At 38.0% G+C, this 17,694-nt stretch overlaps 2 protein-coding genes and 1 pseudogene across 4 annotated transcripts; 1 reads left to right on the forward strand and 2 right to left on the reverse strand.

Moving 5' to 3' along the window:
- Positions 1-11,832: 11,832 nt before the first annotated feature.
- On the reverse strand, positions 11,833-12,387 carry LOC107480683 (uncharacterized). Its single transcript, XM_016100848.1, has one exon. The coding sequence runs from the start codon at positions 12,385-12,387 to the stop codon at positions 11,833-11,835; it is 555 nt and encodes a 184-aa protein (XP_015956334.1).
- Positions 12,388-12,870: 483 nt separating this feature from the next.
- LOC107480727 (cytochrome P450 81E8-like) lies at positions 12,871-13,454 on the reverse strand (annotated as a pseudogene).
- Positions 12,876-17,332, forward strand: LOC107480728 (uncharacterized). 3 transcript variants are annotated; one of them, XM_052254575.1, is made up of 9 exons: positions 12,876-13,608; positions 13,679-13,716; positions 13,796-13,904; positions 14,060-14,185; positions 14,890-14,978; positions 15,213-16,091; positions 16,163-16,200; positions 16,280-16,388; positions 16,964-17,332. In XM_052254575.1, exons 1-6 carry the CDS (start codon positions 13,459-13,461, stop codon positions 15,253-15,255), a joined length of 555 nt encoding a protein of 184 aa, XP_052110535.1. In that variant the 5' UTR covers positions 12,876-13,458; the 3' UTR covers positions 15,256-16,091; positions 16,163-16,200; positions 16,280-16,388; positions 16,964-17,332. The 3 variants fall into 3 exon arrangements, with proteins under 3 accessions (XP_052110535.1, XP_052110514.1, XP_052110496.1); XM_052254554.1 differs by having other exon boundaries at positions 15,213-15,498; positions 15,965-16,091; positions 16,163-16,388; XM_052254536.1 differs by having other exon boundaries at positions 16,163-16,388.
- Positions 17,333-17,694: the final 362 nt, after the last annotated feature.

Genomic DNA, 17,694 nt, shown 5'->3' on the forward strand with positions numbered 1-17,694 from the left:
TTTTAGTAGGATCTAGCTACTTTTAGGGATGTTTTTATTAGTTTTTATGTAAAATTCATATTTCTGGACTTTACAATGAGTTTGTGTGTTTTTCTATGATTTCAGGTATTTTCTGGCTGAAATTGAGAGACCTGAGCAAAAAATCTGATTCAGAGGCTGAAAAGGACTGCAGATGCTGTTGGATTCTGACCTCCCTGCACTCGAAGTGGATTTTCTGGAGCTACAGAAGCCCAATTGGCGCGCTCTCAACATAAGTATCTCTATCTTTATCTTTATGTTTTATTCATCATCTATAACCATTTGAATCTGCCTGACTAAGATTTACAAGGTGACCATAGCTTGCTTCATACCAACAATCTCTGTGGGATCGACCCTTACTCGCGTAAGGTTTATTACTTGGACGACCCAGTACACTTGCTGGTTAGTTGTGTGAAGTTGTGAAAGTGTGATTGCAATTTCGTGCACCAAAGACCATGAAGAAGCCATATGGCTTCGTGAAAGATGTCTTGGTTAGAGTTGAAAACCACTACATCCCTGCAAACTTCATTGTCTTGGACATAAGAGAGGATGATGATGACTGTGTCATCCTTGGAAGACCTTTCCTAACCACTACCAATGCTATCATTTATGTGGCTAAGGGAGAACTAACCCTAAAGTTAGGGGGGTTCACATCTTAGTTAAGATGCCTCATCCTAATTCTCCCTCTAAAAGAGAGATAACAGTGCAACACCTAGTGTGCCAACCTTCTCTTTATGTGCAGAGCTCTGTAAAGCCCCCAGACATTAATTCTAAGTTTGGTGTTGGGCAGCCCTCAACAAGCTCTAAGCACAAAGGTACTAAGAAGAAAGTACCTAAGGCTTGGAAAGACAAGAAAGTCCCAACTAAAGGCCTCTCACCTGGCATGAGAGTTGTCTTCACCAAGAAGCCAACCCTACCACATACAGTGAGCTTTGTATTATCTCTAGAGCATGTAGAGTTCATTCATGGGAGGACAAGAAGAAAATTCACTATCAGGGGAAAAAATCTGAGCCAATACTCTCCTCCATAAGGAGCTAAAGGTCAAGCTAGTGACTTCAAAAGAGCGCTTGTTGGGAGGCAACCCAACTTTACTCAACTTCATTTATTTTTTTTTGTTTTTATTTCAGTCTCAGAGTTATGATCATATGCATCAGTCCAGAGATAGAATTCACAGTAGTGAAAACAGAACACTCCAAAAAGAGTGTTAAAAGTTGAACGCCAGCTAGGGAGCAGCCCTTGGGAGTTGAAACGCCAATGCAGAGAAGCAGGAAATCTGGATTCCCTAGCTTCTAAGGACCAGTAGGTTCCACGAAAGCTCCACCTACCCCCACCTTCTTCTATACTATTGATCATATTTGCTCGAGGACGAGCAAAGCTCTTAAGTTTGGTGTTGCAAAAGTTCTGCTTTGTGACTTATACCACTCTTTAGTATAGAAGAAGAGGATGGAGTAAACTAGAGAGCATGCATATGAACCTGTGCAGCCGCCTCAACAAAGACAAAGGAGTGACATAGAAGAGATCAACCACTAGATTGGATCCTCAAGGAGGAGCAATAGCCACCATCATTCAAGTGGATTCGTTCTCTTTTACACCCCTTTCCTATTTTATTTTTTCTATTTTCTGTCTGTTTATTTATCTGTTTCTTGTTCTAGTTGCATGATAATAATTTGCATTGATGTCTTTGATTTGTAAAATGTTCCATATATCTCTCACCTTGCTTAAATAAAAAAATTTTATTGAAAAGAATTGAGAGATGCATGAATTTCAAGTTTAAAATAAGATTAGTTAAATTGGTTTGATGTGGTGTCATCTGCTTTTGTTTTTTGAATGTATGAAATAAACAGTGCATATTTGAGGTTGTAACTTTAGAACGTTGGCTCTTGAAAGAATAAGGAAAAAGGAAAAATATTATTGATAATCTGAAAAATCTAAAAATTGATTCTTGAAGCAAGAAAGAGCAGCAAAAGAAAAAGAAAAAACATGTTGCAAAAGAAAAAAAAAATATATATATATATATATATATGCATGCATGCAAGAAAGAAAAAAAATGGCAAAAAGGAAAAAGAAAAAAAATAAAGCAGAAAAATCCATTACTACCCAAAAATGCAAGAAAAGGAGGGTAGATTGAAAAAGGCAATAACCCTTTAAACCAAAGGGCAAGGGTAAAAGGACCCAAGGCTTTTAGCATTAATGGATAAGAGGGCCCAAAGGAATAAAATCCTGGCCTAAGTGGCTAAACCAAGCTGTCCCTAACCATGTGCTTGTGGCGTGAAGGTGTCAAGTGAAAAGCTTGAGATTGAGTGGTTAAAGTCATGGTCCAAAGCAAAAATAGTGTGCTTAAGAACTATTTGGGGATTCTAGCAAAGCTGAATCACAATCTGAGAGCGTTCACCCAGTTGAAGTGTCTGTGGTATTTATGTATCTGGTGGTAATACTAGAAAACAGAGTGCGTAGGGTCACGGCCAAGACTCAGAAAGCTGTGTCCAAGAATAAAAATAAAGCTTAACTGAGAAATTCAATAATTTCATCCAGATTCTAAGTTCCTAAGGATGCCAACATCTCTTAGTTTCAATGGATAGTGAGATGCCAAAACTATTCAGAAGCAAAAAGCTACTAAGTCCCGCTCATCTGATTTTAACAAAGCTTCATTTGAAACTTACAGATTTATTGTATCTTAATTTTCTTTTCTATTCTACTGTGCTTTTAGTTGCTTGGGGACCAGCAATGGTTTAAGTTTGGTGTTGTGATGAGCGGATATTTTATACGCTTTTTGACATCATTTTTGTATAGTTTTTAGTAGTTTTTATTTAGTTTTTTTTTTTAGTTTTTATAGGTTTTAGTGTTAAAATCACATTTTTGGATTCTACTATGAGTTTTTGTGTTTTTGGGCAATTCTAGGGATTTTCTGGCTGAAATTGAGGAGCTGGAGCAGAGGTATGATTCAGAGACAGAGAAGGTACCGCAAATGCTGTTTAGATCTGACCTACCTGCATTTGGAAGAGCTTTTCTGGAGCTATGGAAGTTTAAATGGAGCGTTCTCAACGGCTATGGAAAGCTGACTTCCAGAGCTTTCCAACAATATGTAATAGTCCATACTTTGCTTCGGATTAGAAGGTCCAAAACTGGCGTCCAACGGCAGCTTCCTACCCCCTTCCAGGCGTCCAGCACCCAAAGAGCAGAGTCCAGCGTCCAAAGGCCCAGAGAGGACCCCTAGCTAGTGTTCCATACCCAAGGAGCCTCATAGCACGTGGATCTCATTAAAACTCAGCCCAAACACTCACCAAGTAGGCCCCAAAAGTGGATTTTAGCACTAAATAGACTATTTTACACTTACTAGTCATCTGTTTAGTATTTAAAGACTATTTACACATTTTATCATTAATTCTCTATTAGGGGAGGTCTGCCATATTTTTGTTTACTTTGTGTTTTTACTTCATTATGAGTTTCTAAACCTCCTAGGTTGAGGGGAGGAGCCCTGCTGAGTCCTATGAATTAATAAAAGTACTACTGTTTCTCTTCGATCCGTGTTTGATTAATTCTAAGATGTATATTCGTACTTCATCATAGTGAAAAGGATGATCTAACCAATTAGCTCTATTCATCACATTAAGATGAACGTGCCTGACAATACCTGCGTCTACTTTGGTCAGAATGCGTCTTTCACCAGACAAGGACAACCAACAGCTTGAATATACATCTCTCAGATGGCTAATCCACGACTTCGTTGGGGACTTCTCGAGACATTAGTTCATCCAATTTACGGGGAGATTAGGGTCTCTATGGTAGAGGCTAGAACCCAAAGATGCAGCATTCTCTAATCCAGAAAATCTGACCTTGTCTGTGGCATTTTTTAGTAGGATCATAAAGGAGAATGGACTGTACGCGCTTCACCCTCAAGTAGAGATGGATCCACACTAACCTTCGGGTTCAGATCTGGAGGAGTATTGGCAGCTGCTCAAACCAATGTCAATCACATACAGCCTGCCATTGAAGAAATCACTCACAAGCAAAGAGAGCAGCAGTACCAGAGTTACTTTAGAGAGACAAAACAACTCTGACTCTCAACTCAATTCCCATCATATAATTCCTAGTATTCCTTTTGTAGTTTCATGATACTTTATCCAACTCTATATACTTAATCCATCAACTTCTAATCTGCCTGACTAAGACCTGCAAGATAACTATAGCATGCTTCAAGCCATAATCCTCGTGGGATCGACCTTGGCTCGCTCAGGTATTACTTGGACGACCCAGTGCACTTGCTGGTACTGCTGCTGTACGAAAAGGTGCGGGGGTTTTTCATACACGCGCACCATAGTTGTTATATTTTATATTTTTTTATCACTTTACCATGCTTTTATTTTATGCCTTCCAAGTGTTTGATAAAATGCTTGGTTGGATTTTAGAGTAGATTTTTCTATTCTTGGCTTGGGTTGGTAACTTGGGTAATCTTAAGTAACTAATGTCCAAATGATTGATAATTTATTTTCATTAAATCTAGTTTTCGTTAAATTAATTCGTGAGTAGCTAGGACTTATGGACTTGGATCAATTAAGCTCACTTGACTTTCCTCTAATTTTAGTGAAGACAAAGTGGGAGTGATCCTTATAATTATCATGTTGTGGTCAAGGATAGTGATCCTTAACCATCAACCCTTGCCAAGACCCTATTTACCATTTGAGTTTCCTTTCTTTTGTTAGTTAATTGTCATTTACTTTCTTGTTATTTACATTTCTTGTCCTTATTACAAAAACCCCAAAATACCTTCACAGCCAATAATTGAGCACTTGATTGCAATTTCTAGGGAGAACGACCCGGGATTAATACTCCCGGTTATTTTGATTTGTATTGTGATAACCTTCTAAACTTTGATTAAGGATTAATTATTGGTTTCGGCTATGCTTGCAAGGAATTTCCTTCGAAAAATTCCTAACCGAAATTTATCCTACATCAATAAGCTTCTTCATCCGTTTCCTGAAAATATAAGGCTATAAGGGGTGAGAACCTAACTGTAACACCCTAATTACCCTAAGACTTACCTCTCATCGTAAAGCAAAGGTTAATCAAAGGTTATGACAGTTCTAAGCTCATTCATATGATATATAAAAAGAATTAATATAATTTAGAAGCCCGATGAAGGATATAGCCCAAAAACAGGATTTGAAAAGCGCAAAACGTACTCACAAAACTACAAACTTAACGCACAGGATAAGGATATAATGTAACAAAATATCAAAGTATAATAGCATAAGGATCTAGCCACGGCTTGCGAAGTTTAAGCCGGCTAGCTATATACAGACCATACAGAAAATATGAAAGTTAAAACAGCTTATACAAGTTTTTCTCTCAAAATAAGCCTCTAGGAAAAAGTAAATACAAAAGATGAGAGATCTAAACAAAAGAGATCAAAAGACTTCAAAACAGGTAGGGGTCCTCCGCTCTGTCACCATCGAAGCAACTCATCGAGTGGGTTGCGACCTACATATGAAAAACAACAACAGACTAGGGTATGAGAACCAGAGATTCTCACTATGGTAACGTTGCCAAGTGATGTAAGATATAAGACCATGGGATACCAGAGGCAATCCTAGAACTTTATATCCATCACAGGATTCATCTTAAAGCATAACTAAAACAGTAAAGCATAACTTAAAACTTAACATAATAACGGGTAATCTAACTTAGTGGATTTTCTAACTAACAACTCTCCGCTGTCCCACAGCCTTCACCAACCTATCCTCCATGAGATCCCATTGCCACCGCCTTCCGAACCTCCTCAATCCCAGTAGAAAACACAATTAATATCAATGCAAGTATAACACAGGTATAGACATATATGGCAAGTAATTCAAGTAAGCAATTAGCCATGTTATACACTTAGGCAAGAATTTACAAGTTGGCAAAGCAAACAAACAAATAGAAGATGCACATGATGAATTTCTGTTCTATTGGCTATGATATCACATTGTTGGTTCAACTACCAACCCGACACATCTCCGTGGAGATGTCGCCCTTCGGAATCATAATTGGGAAACCCTGAGATATGGTGCTCAGAACACCGTCGAGGATTATGTGCCTGCACACTCTAGTGATCCAAAGGGATGCGAGCAGGATACTCTTGCCATAGACCTCACATCTCAACGTAAGCGGGATTAACCACCGTCCTTACACCACCGCCTCGACCTCAACAGGCGGGATTAACCACCGTCCCTGCCAGGTGCATAGTATTTCATAATCTCAGTATAAAACAATAATTCAGTGGTTTTCAGAGAACACTTTTTAGTGCATCATGGATCCATCATCTCATTCCGAGTCCTCGACTCATGTCAACCACTGCCAATTCAACATTTCCATTCCGAACTCATTAGTCATCAATTTCTCAATTCATATACTTTTCTTCCTTCTCACTCTACCAAACCTATCCTTAGTACACCAGAAACTTAAGCCTCCGTTCTCTAACTTTTCAAGGAAAAATACCAATTAATTCCACCTAAGAATTTTCTCTATGTTTTAATATCCAAAATAAGCCAAAAATTTTTAAATGGGTGTCACAGAAGTTTACAAGCTTGTTGGGAAGGTGAAATAGTTGAAACCAAAGTTTTAGTTGAAAAAACAGGGCATGTGTACGCACAGGGGTGTGCGTGCGCACGCCCAGGGAGATTTTCAAAACATGTGCGTACGTATAGAGATGTGAGTACGCACAAGTATAAAATTTTACAATTCTATTCGCTCGCACAAGGTGTGTGAACGCCCTTAATAGAATTTTCCTTCCAACGTGTGCGTGCGCACAGGTCTGTGCGTATGCACGGCTTGCAGAACTTCGTTGGTTATGTGCGTGCACAGTGCTGCTAGCGCTCCCATCAATAGCCATATCCCCGTGTGTGCATGCGCACAAGGCTCTGCGTGCACACAGGTTTAAAAATTCACGAGGTGTGCGTGCGCACGCATATCAAAAATCACAAAATTCTGCAACATTACAGAATTCAGATTTTAAAACCAAACTTTCAACAATCATATCTTTTTATACCAAATTTGGATTTCCACAAAATTTAAACCATTTTAAAGCTTGTTCAATTTTCTTTCATTTGATATAAAATGCATTGAATTTCAAGCACAGTAGCTCAAGATATGATCCATTGAAGTTCATCAAAATTTTAGTTTTACCAAAAGTTCACAAATTCTCAATTTTCCAATTCTACAACCAAAACTAAACCAAAACCATACCAAACACTAATTTACCTCATAACTCAACCTTTGTATCATATTCCACTATTCATACCAAATTTTCCTTCACCTTTTATTGTTCTCAACCTCAAACATCAAATATATAATACTATAATCAATCCTCCACCAACACATTCATCAATCATAAATCTATCAATACCAAGCATCATAATCAATCTCATTTAATCTCAATCTAAATCTCCCACACCATCTTTATCAATTTCTACATCATAATTCATCAACATATTGAAAAAATAATCATCATTTCATCAGGATTCATCACAATTCATCATTCAACAATTCAACAACTATTTCAATTCAAATGTATCCTATGGGTCACTAGTCTAAGTCTCCAGAAATAATATATATTACATAGAGAAAACCGAAACCATACCTTGGCCGATTCTTAATATGTACCAAAACTCAAATTGAGTGGAAAAATTGAGCTTCCAACCACAACCATGTCACCAACCAACTCCAACAAGCATCAATAATCACCAACAAGCTCCAATAGTCAAGCTAATGTCACACATTTTATATAAATCAAAATATAATACTCACAATAAATCAATTTATAAGGGTTCTTGAGAAAACTTTCTTTATTCACTGAAATTTGGGATAGAACCCAACATTTTCTTACTAATGATTAGCAACTAAACAACCAAAACACAAATTTTTCTCAAGATCAACACTCACCAAACTCAAAATTCTTAGGGCAAAAGGAAGGAAGGGAAAATTCGGAATCTTACCTATGAAGTTTGATGAAAGTAACGGGCTTGGCTAGAGCTTTACGTAGCCGCTGACGGCACGTGAATCGAAGCACCATAGCTCAAGATATCGTAGATTGAAGTGAAATGTGAATAGTGCTTCTTCTCTCTTCTCCTTCTTCTCTTTTAGCTGGAGTGTGTGTTGTGTTTAAGTGTGTTGTGTGCTGAATTGGCCTTTAATGAGAGTATATATATGTTGGGCTTGGACCCAACTTGGGCCCGGTCCAACCCGTTAGCATTTTTAGCCAATTTGGCCCAACTTTGGGCCAAACCTTTAAAATTAACGCCCAGTTTTCGACTTTAAATATTTTCCTAATGTTTTCTACAGTTTTTAATTTTTCTCGCTCAATACCGGACAGACTTAAATTGGTTTGACCGGTTCAGTTGCCGGTTCACAGTTTTACTTGGTTTTTCGCAGAAAATACATTTTCTCTCAGAAAAATCTACTAAGTCCAAAGATCATACTTAAATCCTCCAATTCTCACTCTAAATTTTTGGATCCTATTTTGGGAAATATTAATTATTTAATTAGACAGTTAAGTAGTCTCGATTCTTACATTCTCCCCACCAAATAAGAAATTTTGTCCTCAAAATTTAGTGATTATCCGGGAATAGCTCGGGATAATCTTTTCGCATCTCGTACTCCAATTCCCAAGTATGCTCTTCAACTCCTGCTCGCCTTCAAGCAAGTTTAACTAACTGAACTTCTTTCCCGCATAACTTCTTCACACTGGTGTCGTCAATTCGCACCGGCGTTACTTGAAAAGTCAAGTTCTCCCTCAACTTGACCGACTCAGGCTCTAACACATGAGCCGCATCAGACGTGTACTTACGAAGTTGTGACACATGGAATACGTCATGCAAGTTAGACAAGTGAGGCGGCAAAGCTACTTGATATGCCACCGACCCGAATCGCCTCAAAATCTCAAACGGTCCTATATATCTCGGATTCTACTTCTTGGTTTTTCTTGCTCTTTTAATCCCGGTTGTCGGTGTAACCCTTAGAAACACGTGCTCTTCCACTTCGAATTCCAACGGTTTACTTCTCTGATCCGCATAATTCTTCTGTCGACTTTGTGCAGTTAGAATCCTCTCCCAAATCTTCTTAATCTTCTCAGTAGTCTTTGCTACCAAATCAGGACCTAAAACACTTGCTTCACCAGACTCATAGTAACAAAGTGAAGATTGGCACTTCCATCCATACAAAGCCTCATACAGAGCCATCCCAATGCTCGCATGAAAGCTGTTGTTGTACGCAAACTCCACCAATGGCATGTAACGGTCCCAACTTCCGGGTTGATCCAAAACACACGCCCTCAGCATATCTTCTAACGTCTGAATAGTCCTTTCCAAATGTCCATCCATTTGTGGATGATATGCGGTGCAGAGACATAGCCTTGTACCGAAAGTTCTTTGGAAAGCTCCCCAAAACCTTGATGTGAATCGGGGATCACCGTCCGACACTATGCTCGACGGCACACCGTGCAATCTCACAATCTCCTTGATGTACAATCTCGTCAATTCCTCCATTGAATAATTCACTCGAATAGGCAAAAAATGAGCAGATTTGGTTAAACGATCCATGATCACCCAAACCGCATCAAATCCCGACCTAGTCCTCGATAAACCGGGCACAAAGTCCATTGCAATTCCTTCCCACTTCCGCTGAGGAATCTCAAGTGGCTGTAACATTCCCAACGGTTTTGATGCTCTATCTTTACCTTTTGACATGTCAGGCACGTAGAAATAACTGTAGCTACATCACCCTTCATCCCAGGCCACCAAAACATCTTCTTTAAGTCATAATACATCTTCGTACTTTCGGGATGAATAGAAAACCCACTGTTGTGAGCTTCCGACAATAAGTCTTGTCTCAAACACCCTACATCCGGTATACAAATTCTCCCCTTATATCTCCACAACCCTTCATCATCCTTAGTAAACTCTCCATGCCTCTTCTTGCCAACTGGTTGAAATAATTGCTGAAGCTTTTGCTCATCTTGCTAAGCCCTCTGAATCTCTGTTATAAACGTACTTGAAATTTGTAACTGGTTCAAACAAGCTCTTCCGGCAACTTCACCAATTCCAAACTTGAGATCTACAAACTTATCCACTAATTCCTCTTTTTTTATCCTCATCCAAGCCATTGTTAAAGACTTCTGACTCAATGCGTCCGCCACCACATATGTCTTTCCAGTGTGATAACTCAGTTCAAAATCATAATCCTTTAGCAACTCCATCCACCTCCTCTGACGCATATTGATCTCTTTCTGATGAAAGATGTACTTGAGATTCTTACGATAAGAAAAGACGCTAAACCTCACTCCATACAAGTGGTGCCTCCAAATCTTCAATGCAAACACAATCACAGCTAATTCCAAGTCGTGAGTTAGGTAATTTACCTCATGCGGTCTCAGCTGACGCGATGCATATGCCACCACAATCCAGTGTTGCATCAGCACGCAACCCAAACCCTTCAGTGACGCATCACAATACATTTCAAACGGTTCATGCGGTTCCGACAAAATCAAAACAGGCACTAAAGTTAGCCTTTGTTTTAAGGTCTGAAAACTTTCTTCACACTTTGACGTCCACACAAACGGCACCTCCTTCCTTGTCAACTTAGTCATCGATAGTGCAATCCAGGAAAATCCTTCAATAAATCTCCGGTACTATCAGGCTAAGCCCAAGAAACTTCTGACTTCCGTCATTATCGTTGGTCTTTCCCATTCTATCACCGCTTCTACTTTTGAAGGAACTACGGCTATTCCTCTTTTGCTTACCACATGACCTAGGGACTTTACTTCCTCCTTCCAGAACTCACATTTGGACAACTTAGCATACAATTTCCGCTCCATTAGAATTTGCAGCACAATTCTCAAGTGTTCCTCGTGCTCCTTCGCCATCTTAGAATAAACTAAGATGTCTTCTATGAAAACCACCACAAATTTGTCCAAAAAGGGATGAAATACTCTGTTCATGTAATCCATGAACACAGTAGGAGCATTCGTTAACCCAAAGAACATCACCACAAACTTGTAATGCCCATAGCGCATCCTAAATGCAGTTTTTGGAATGTCACCCTCTTTCACCCTTATCTGATGGTAACCGGATCTTAAGTCAATCTTGGAAAACACTCCAGCTCCTTGCAGTTGATCTATTATGTCATCTATCCTTGGCAGCGGGAACTTGTTCTTCACAGTCACTTTGTTCAACTGTCAATAATCCACACACAATCGCATTTCTCCATCCTTCTTTTTCACTAATATAACTGGCGCTCCCCAAGGAGATACACTCGGTCGAATGAACCTCTTGTTCATAAGCTCTTCCAACTGAGTCTTTAGTTCAGCCAGCTCTATCGGAGCCATTTGATACAGCATAATCGATACTGGTCCAGCTCCCGACACTAATTAAATCGCAAATTCAATCTCCCTTTGAGATGGAAACTCAAGAATATCTTCTGGGAACACTTCCGGAAAGTCTTTAACTACCGGAATTTGATCTACCTTCTGATTTTCACCTAACGCATTTGCAGCTAATAGCCATCTAGCTTCTGATTATCACCTAACACATTTGCAGCCAATAGTATATAATCCTGACAGTCTTCCCCACTACAGTGCACCATTACAGAGTTCAGGTAATACCCCTCAGCTACCACTTCTCCATTTTCTCCTTCCGGCATAAACTGAATTGACCGCTCAAAGCAATCCAAGAACACCCGATTCTTTGACAACCAATCAAATCCCAAAATCATCTCCAACTCAACCATTGGTAAATAAACCAAGTCATGCACAAAGTCTCTACCCTCAAGCCTGAAACCTACTTATCTACAACCTGATCTAGTCATAACCGTCTGATACAGAGTATGTACATGCAATTCAAATGCTAATTCTGACATTTTCAAGCCTAGCTCCTCAACTTTGTCAAATGAAATAAACGAATGCAAAGCTCCAGTATCATACAATGAAACTAAGGATTTATCACCAATTAAATAGTTACCTTTCATAAGAGGATCCGCCTTAGCAGCATCCTTGGCGCTCACAACAAATACTCGCCCTTGGTGCTGACACTGACCCGCATTCGGGTTCTTCCCACGAGTGCAATCTCTCGCAATGTGACCAGGCAAACCACAGTTGAAATAACTACCTATACCAATCTTGCAAGAGTCATTTGGATGAAAATGCCCACAACACACACAAGTTAAATCCGGAGAAATCTTACTCTGATTCCCTCTTCCTTTGGCATACTGAAACTGATTATAAGTATTCTTTCTAAAGCCACTTTGACTTTGAGGTGCATGTCCTCCTTTCTTAAAATTCTGACCCCTCGGCTGAAGGTACTTCCCACGTCCTCGACTAGTGTTTCCTCCATGAGTCATTACAAGAAAAATATGGCCATGCTTTTTTTTGCCACACTTTAAAAGCGTGACCAAAAGTGGTTAATATCCACACTTTTGTGAGGGTGCGATTGAATAGAGATTTGGCCATGTTTTTTCTTGTCACGCTTCAAAAACGTGGTAAAAAGGGTCAACGGCCACGCTTTTGGAAGGGTAGCAGTTGATTGGAGATATGGCTACGCTTTTTTTGCCACGCTTTAAAAGCGTGGCCAAAAGTAGTCAATGGCCACGCTTTTGCGAGGGTGACAATTGAATAGAGATTTGGCTACGTTTTTCTCGCCACGCTTCAAAAGCGTGGCTATAGAGAGAAACTATGACGTTTTGGAAGCGTGGCGATAGAATTTCATTACGGTAACGCTTATAAAGCATGGCCATATCCTAGTACTCTTTTGGCACGCTTTAAAAGCGTGGCCAAAAGTTTTTTTTTTTTTTTTTAAAATAACCCAGCCCCCAACCCAATAACCCTCAAACTTGGCCAAAAGCTTCGATCGGGACTCTCTTACTCTCAACTCTTACCATCTCTCTCATCAATTTCGATCTTACTTCAACTCTCGTGAAACCCTCGCCTAACCCCTGACTCAAGCTCCGGATCAACCTCGCCATTTCGTCCCTTCGGATTCCCGTAAAAGAGTTGAGACGCTGAGTGGAGAGGATCTCCAGGGATCTGATGCGGCAGAGGTTGCGCCAGTGGTCGCCGTACGGCGAAGTTATCACAACGATGTTGTTGTAGGTTAGGTGCTTGGTCTTGGGGGAACGGAAACGGTTCGTGAGGACGATGTCGTTTTGGTAAAACATTCTTCGGCCAAGGAGGCGGAGGAAACAACCACAGAGATTTGGTAACTGAAGCGGAACGAGAAAATGGGACCGTATTTTTGTGATAAGGCGTAGACGGTGCGGAAGACGGGTGGTTTCAGGTGGTGGAGGTTACCGATTGGAGGAAGAGACGGTGGAGATGGTGGTAGGTTTTTGAATCTCTTTGTGAATAGCTTGTAACAAGTGATGAAAACAACGAAGAGAAGAAGAAGAGAGTTATAATACGAAAGTTCCATCATTATGCTTTATCTGAATAAATTTGGAAGCTTAATACGGAAGAAGCTTTCTGATATCACCAACTCCTCACACCACCTTCAAGAACAACAAAAACCACCAGAGGATACTACTTCTAATTCTGCTGATAAGGATTGCATTCAACAACTTCTAAAGGTTTAATTTCTCTCATCATCCTTGTTTTCAATTTGTGTTATTATTTAAGTACTTGAATTTTTTTATACAGGAAAGAATGACTCTGCTGAAGCTCCTAGCTGAGGAAAAGTATCCTCTCATATAATCTATGGGAATATATAATTAGGAAGAATTTGCCTTTGTTTTCCTTGATTAAAATTGGAAACAGTAAAATATTTGAATGGACTAAAGCTGAGATGCAGATGTTTAGAGGCAATGTTCAAAAACTGCAACTACAGAATTGGAATATTGCTCAATCAAACACACACATGCTAGCGGTATATTTTACATCTTATACATTCATATTAATATCATATTAATATCTGATATCTCAATTTTATAGTTGGCCTGCTGACTGTTGCTTTCCTTTGCAGCATTATAAAATCTGAAAAAGATTGTAGTTAAGATTGTGGTATGGTTTTCAATATTTCAGGCTGAAGCCTCTGGTAAGTCCCAAATGGCCATAGAAAAATTAGTAGAAGGACGATTACGCAAGTACTTTGAGGAAGTTGTGCTGATGGAGCAAAAGTTTATTGTGAATGATACAATGAATGTTAAGGTATGTGAGGTTTCTCTATGTTTAATCAGGATTGTTAAGAAAGTTGAGGCTATGGTCACTTTATGATTTTGATTGGTGAAAGAAACAAAATCTACCCATGCATCTGTTTGGTCAGAATCTAGTATCCTCTTTTTTAAAAAACTAAAAATAAAAGAGAATTTCACCATCTTCTTTTACAGTTTAACAATAAAGTAGGATAAATGCCATTATATGTTGGCAATTACCATTTACACTTCAACTCTAATTGTGTCTATGACTCTAGTAGCAAAATAGGAGAACTTTGGTTACTTACTTCATTATTACACACTTGCCGTTATAAAAGAAACTATGGCTTCGTTAACTACAATGTAAAATAATAAGGGAAAAATGATGGTGGACTTTATGCATAAAAGTTTCGTTCTCTTCCTTTGAATTTTCATAGGTTACTTGTTCCTATCAACATCATTCAAGTCCTAAATCTTTTCATGGAGGATGGATGAAATAAAGTCTAGTATTTTTAATCTGAATCCAATTATACCCAACTGATCCAACATGACCATAATTTCAGCCATCTAATAAAAGGAGCAAAGACTATTTTTTAGCTATGGTGTTCTCTATTTTCAATATTTTACATATTTTGTGTCTTTTAAGAATGGAGAAGGATCCATCTATGGAGTGTATGTTTATTTGATCATTCATTAGCTAATAATTTTTGCACACTACAGACGGTGTTGGATAATCTATCCAAGGAGGTGGGTTCACCTGTGAGGGTTGTGAGCTTTCTCAGAATGGAAGTTGGGGAAGGAATTGCAAGGTGAAACCTGCACACGAATTTTCTTTTCTTCTTATTTTAGTGTATACTATCTACTACTTAATGCAAATAAATAAAAAAAATTGCTATACAACTTTTGCTTTGGAGGTATCCATGGATGATGTAGTAAGAGGGTATACTTTGAGTGGGCGTTGTTGGACTTGTCTCTAGTAACGTGATGGCTGTTTTCCCTGTTAATGGATTTTAACTAATCTTATGGCTATCCACAATTCGCAGGCAAGAAACAGATTCATCTGTGCCTGTTGCTCAAGCTGCCTAATTCAAGATGAGGCATCTAGTTTGTTGTTACGGTGTTTACCCTCTAGCTGATCATACTTTGTGCATGCTCATCTAACCATTTGTCTTCCATGTGTTAATCCAGGGAAGTTCCAAGAATATTCCATCTGTTGAAAATTTTGGTCCACGGTGGAAAACTTCAGTGGGTTTCTTAAGAACTTAAGATTGTATAAGTATATTCTGAAATTCTAGTGCACTCTGCTGATCTATAATCCGTAAAGGCCAAGTAAGAAAGCGTAGTTAAACCCCATTGGCATCATTTTCAAATTACAAAGTTTTGTTTGTGTATCCTTAGTTGAGCTTCTTAATTTAAGATACAAAGCTTACTAATAAATTGATATGTTGAGCTACTCTCTAGATTGAACCAAAAGGCAAAAGCTTCTTTAGAAGTAGACTTAGTTTAGTTTATATCTTTATATGAAGTAGTATAAGGTTTCAACTTCTTAATCACATTATTATTCATGGTTCATTCATTATTAAGATTAGATTTTTGAAGCATGCCTTTCCTATTAACATGCAGCACATTACGCCATTATCTAGTTCTGTTAAGATCTGCCATAGTGCCATGTGCGGTTGTCATGTTTTATTTTCTGTCAGGGTGGACCTGTACTTAATATTTTAAGAATATATTTATCTAGTACTTAATAATACGAAAGTTCCATCATTATGCTTTGTCTGAATAAATTTGGAAGCTTAATGCGGAAGAAGCTTTCCAACATCACCAACTCCTCACACCACCTTCAAGAACAACAAAAACCACCAGAGGATACTACTTCTTCTAATTCTGCTGATAAGGATTGCATTCAACAACTTCTAAAGGTTTAATTTCTCTCATCATCCTTGTTTTCAATTTGTGTTATTATTTAAGTACTTGAATTTTTTTAATGCAGGAAAGAATGACTCTGCTGAAGCTCCTAGCTGAGAAAAAGTGTCCTCTCATATAATCTATGGAAATATATAATTAGGAAGAATTTGCTTTTGTTTTCCTTGATTAAAATTGGAAACAGTAAAATAATTGAATGGACTAAAGCTGAGATGCAGATGTTAAGAGGCAATGTTCAAAAACTGCAACTACAGAATTGGAATCTTGCTAAATCAAACACACACATGCTAGCGGTACATTTTACATCTTATACATTCATATTAATATCATTATTTTTATAGAAAAATTGTTAATTGATTCCCTATCCAACACTTATCTAACTACTAAGCCAGACAAGCATATATATTGTCTTTATTAAAAAGATTCAGCTATGTTATTGTTTTCTCACTTGGTCATGATTAGAACAGGAGAGCAGGGGTACTCAATACTCCTTCTGAGTGTTTTCTTTCTTGAATATTTAGAGATTCAAATAGAGAATCATCAATAATGAATGTGAAACTTTTCTTCCTTTTTAGTACTACGTGCAACTCTCTTCATACTGTACAAAAGTGCACTACTTGCAAAAATAAATTGAAACTAAAGATTGTTTTAAAGTTGAATTTGATGGATCATTACTTATTTGGCTTCTATGAATTAGGATTCTGGATACTAGAACTATTCTTCTAGGCATTAAAAATATAAAATAAATTTGAATGACTATATCATCAAATCATGCATATTTTAATATTACCGACTGCTACAATAATTTTAAAATAAAATGATTTGTTGCATTGATTTCTGACTGCTACATGTGATAATGGTGTTTTAGATTGAAATATTACTTGGAAGTTGGGAAGACTGCAAACTTTGATGAGCTGATAGCTGATGCGGCTACTGAAGCTAGCGAAAATGGAGACTTTGCTGGAAGGCTATACACCGAATGATGGGAAGGTGATTGTGGTGGACAAAGTTCTTCCTGCAGTGCCAGATCAGGCAGATGTTGCTAAGATGGCTTTTAGGTCTGATGTTTTCATGATGTTTCAAACGCCAAAAAGGAAGGAACGAACCTACCAAGATTTGTAAATCCCACCTTAGTAAATCTGTATGATGATTATCAAATGGAGAATTTTAGTATACAGATCAAAGTTGGTACAGATTTAAAGATTTGTTTACATCACACTTTTTAAAGCCACATTTTAAACCGTAACTCCTCACAAAGAAAAGCGTCACATAATGGAAAAAAGTAAATTAGAAGATTTAAGAGAAGAAATAATCAAGTTATCGAAATTAATAGACCAAAAATTAATGATTTTAACTAATGTTAACTGTAATGACACCGAATTCTTAAAATCAATACAAAATGATTTTTCTCAAAATCTTTATTTTACTATAAGTTTTATTGAAGGACTTCAAAAACCTGAAAAAACTTATTTTTCACACGGAATTTCTAAAAAAATGTTATCATGGAAATGATTCTCCACATCTTTATCATACTTTTAACCCACAATTAAATTCTATAGTAGATATGCTTGAAGAAATATTAGTATCCATAAAATTTCA

This window comes from Arachis duranensis, chromosome 1 (genome assembly GCF_000817695.3).
Source record: "Arachis duranensis cultivar V14167 chromosome 1, aradu.V14167.gnm2.J7QH, whole genome shotgun sequence".
Taxonomy (NCBI): domain Eukaryota; kingdom Viridiplantae; phylum Streptophyta; class Magnoliopsida; order Fabales; family Fabaceae; genus Arachis; species Arachis duranensis.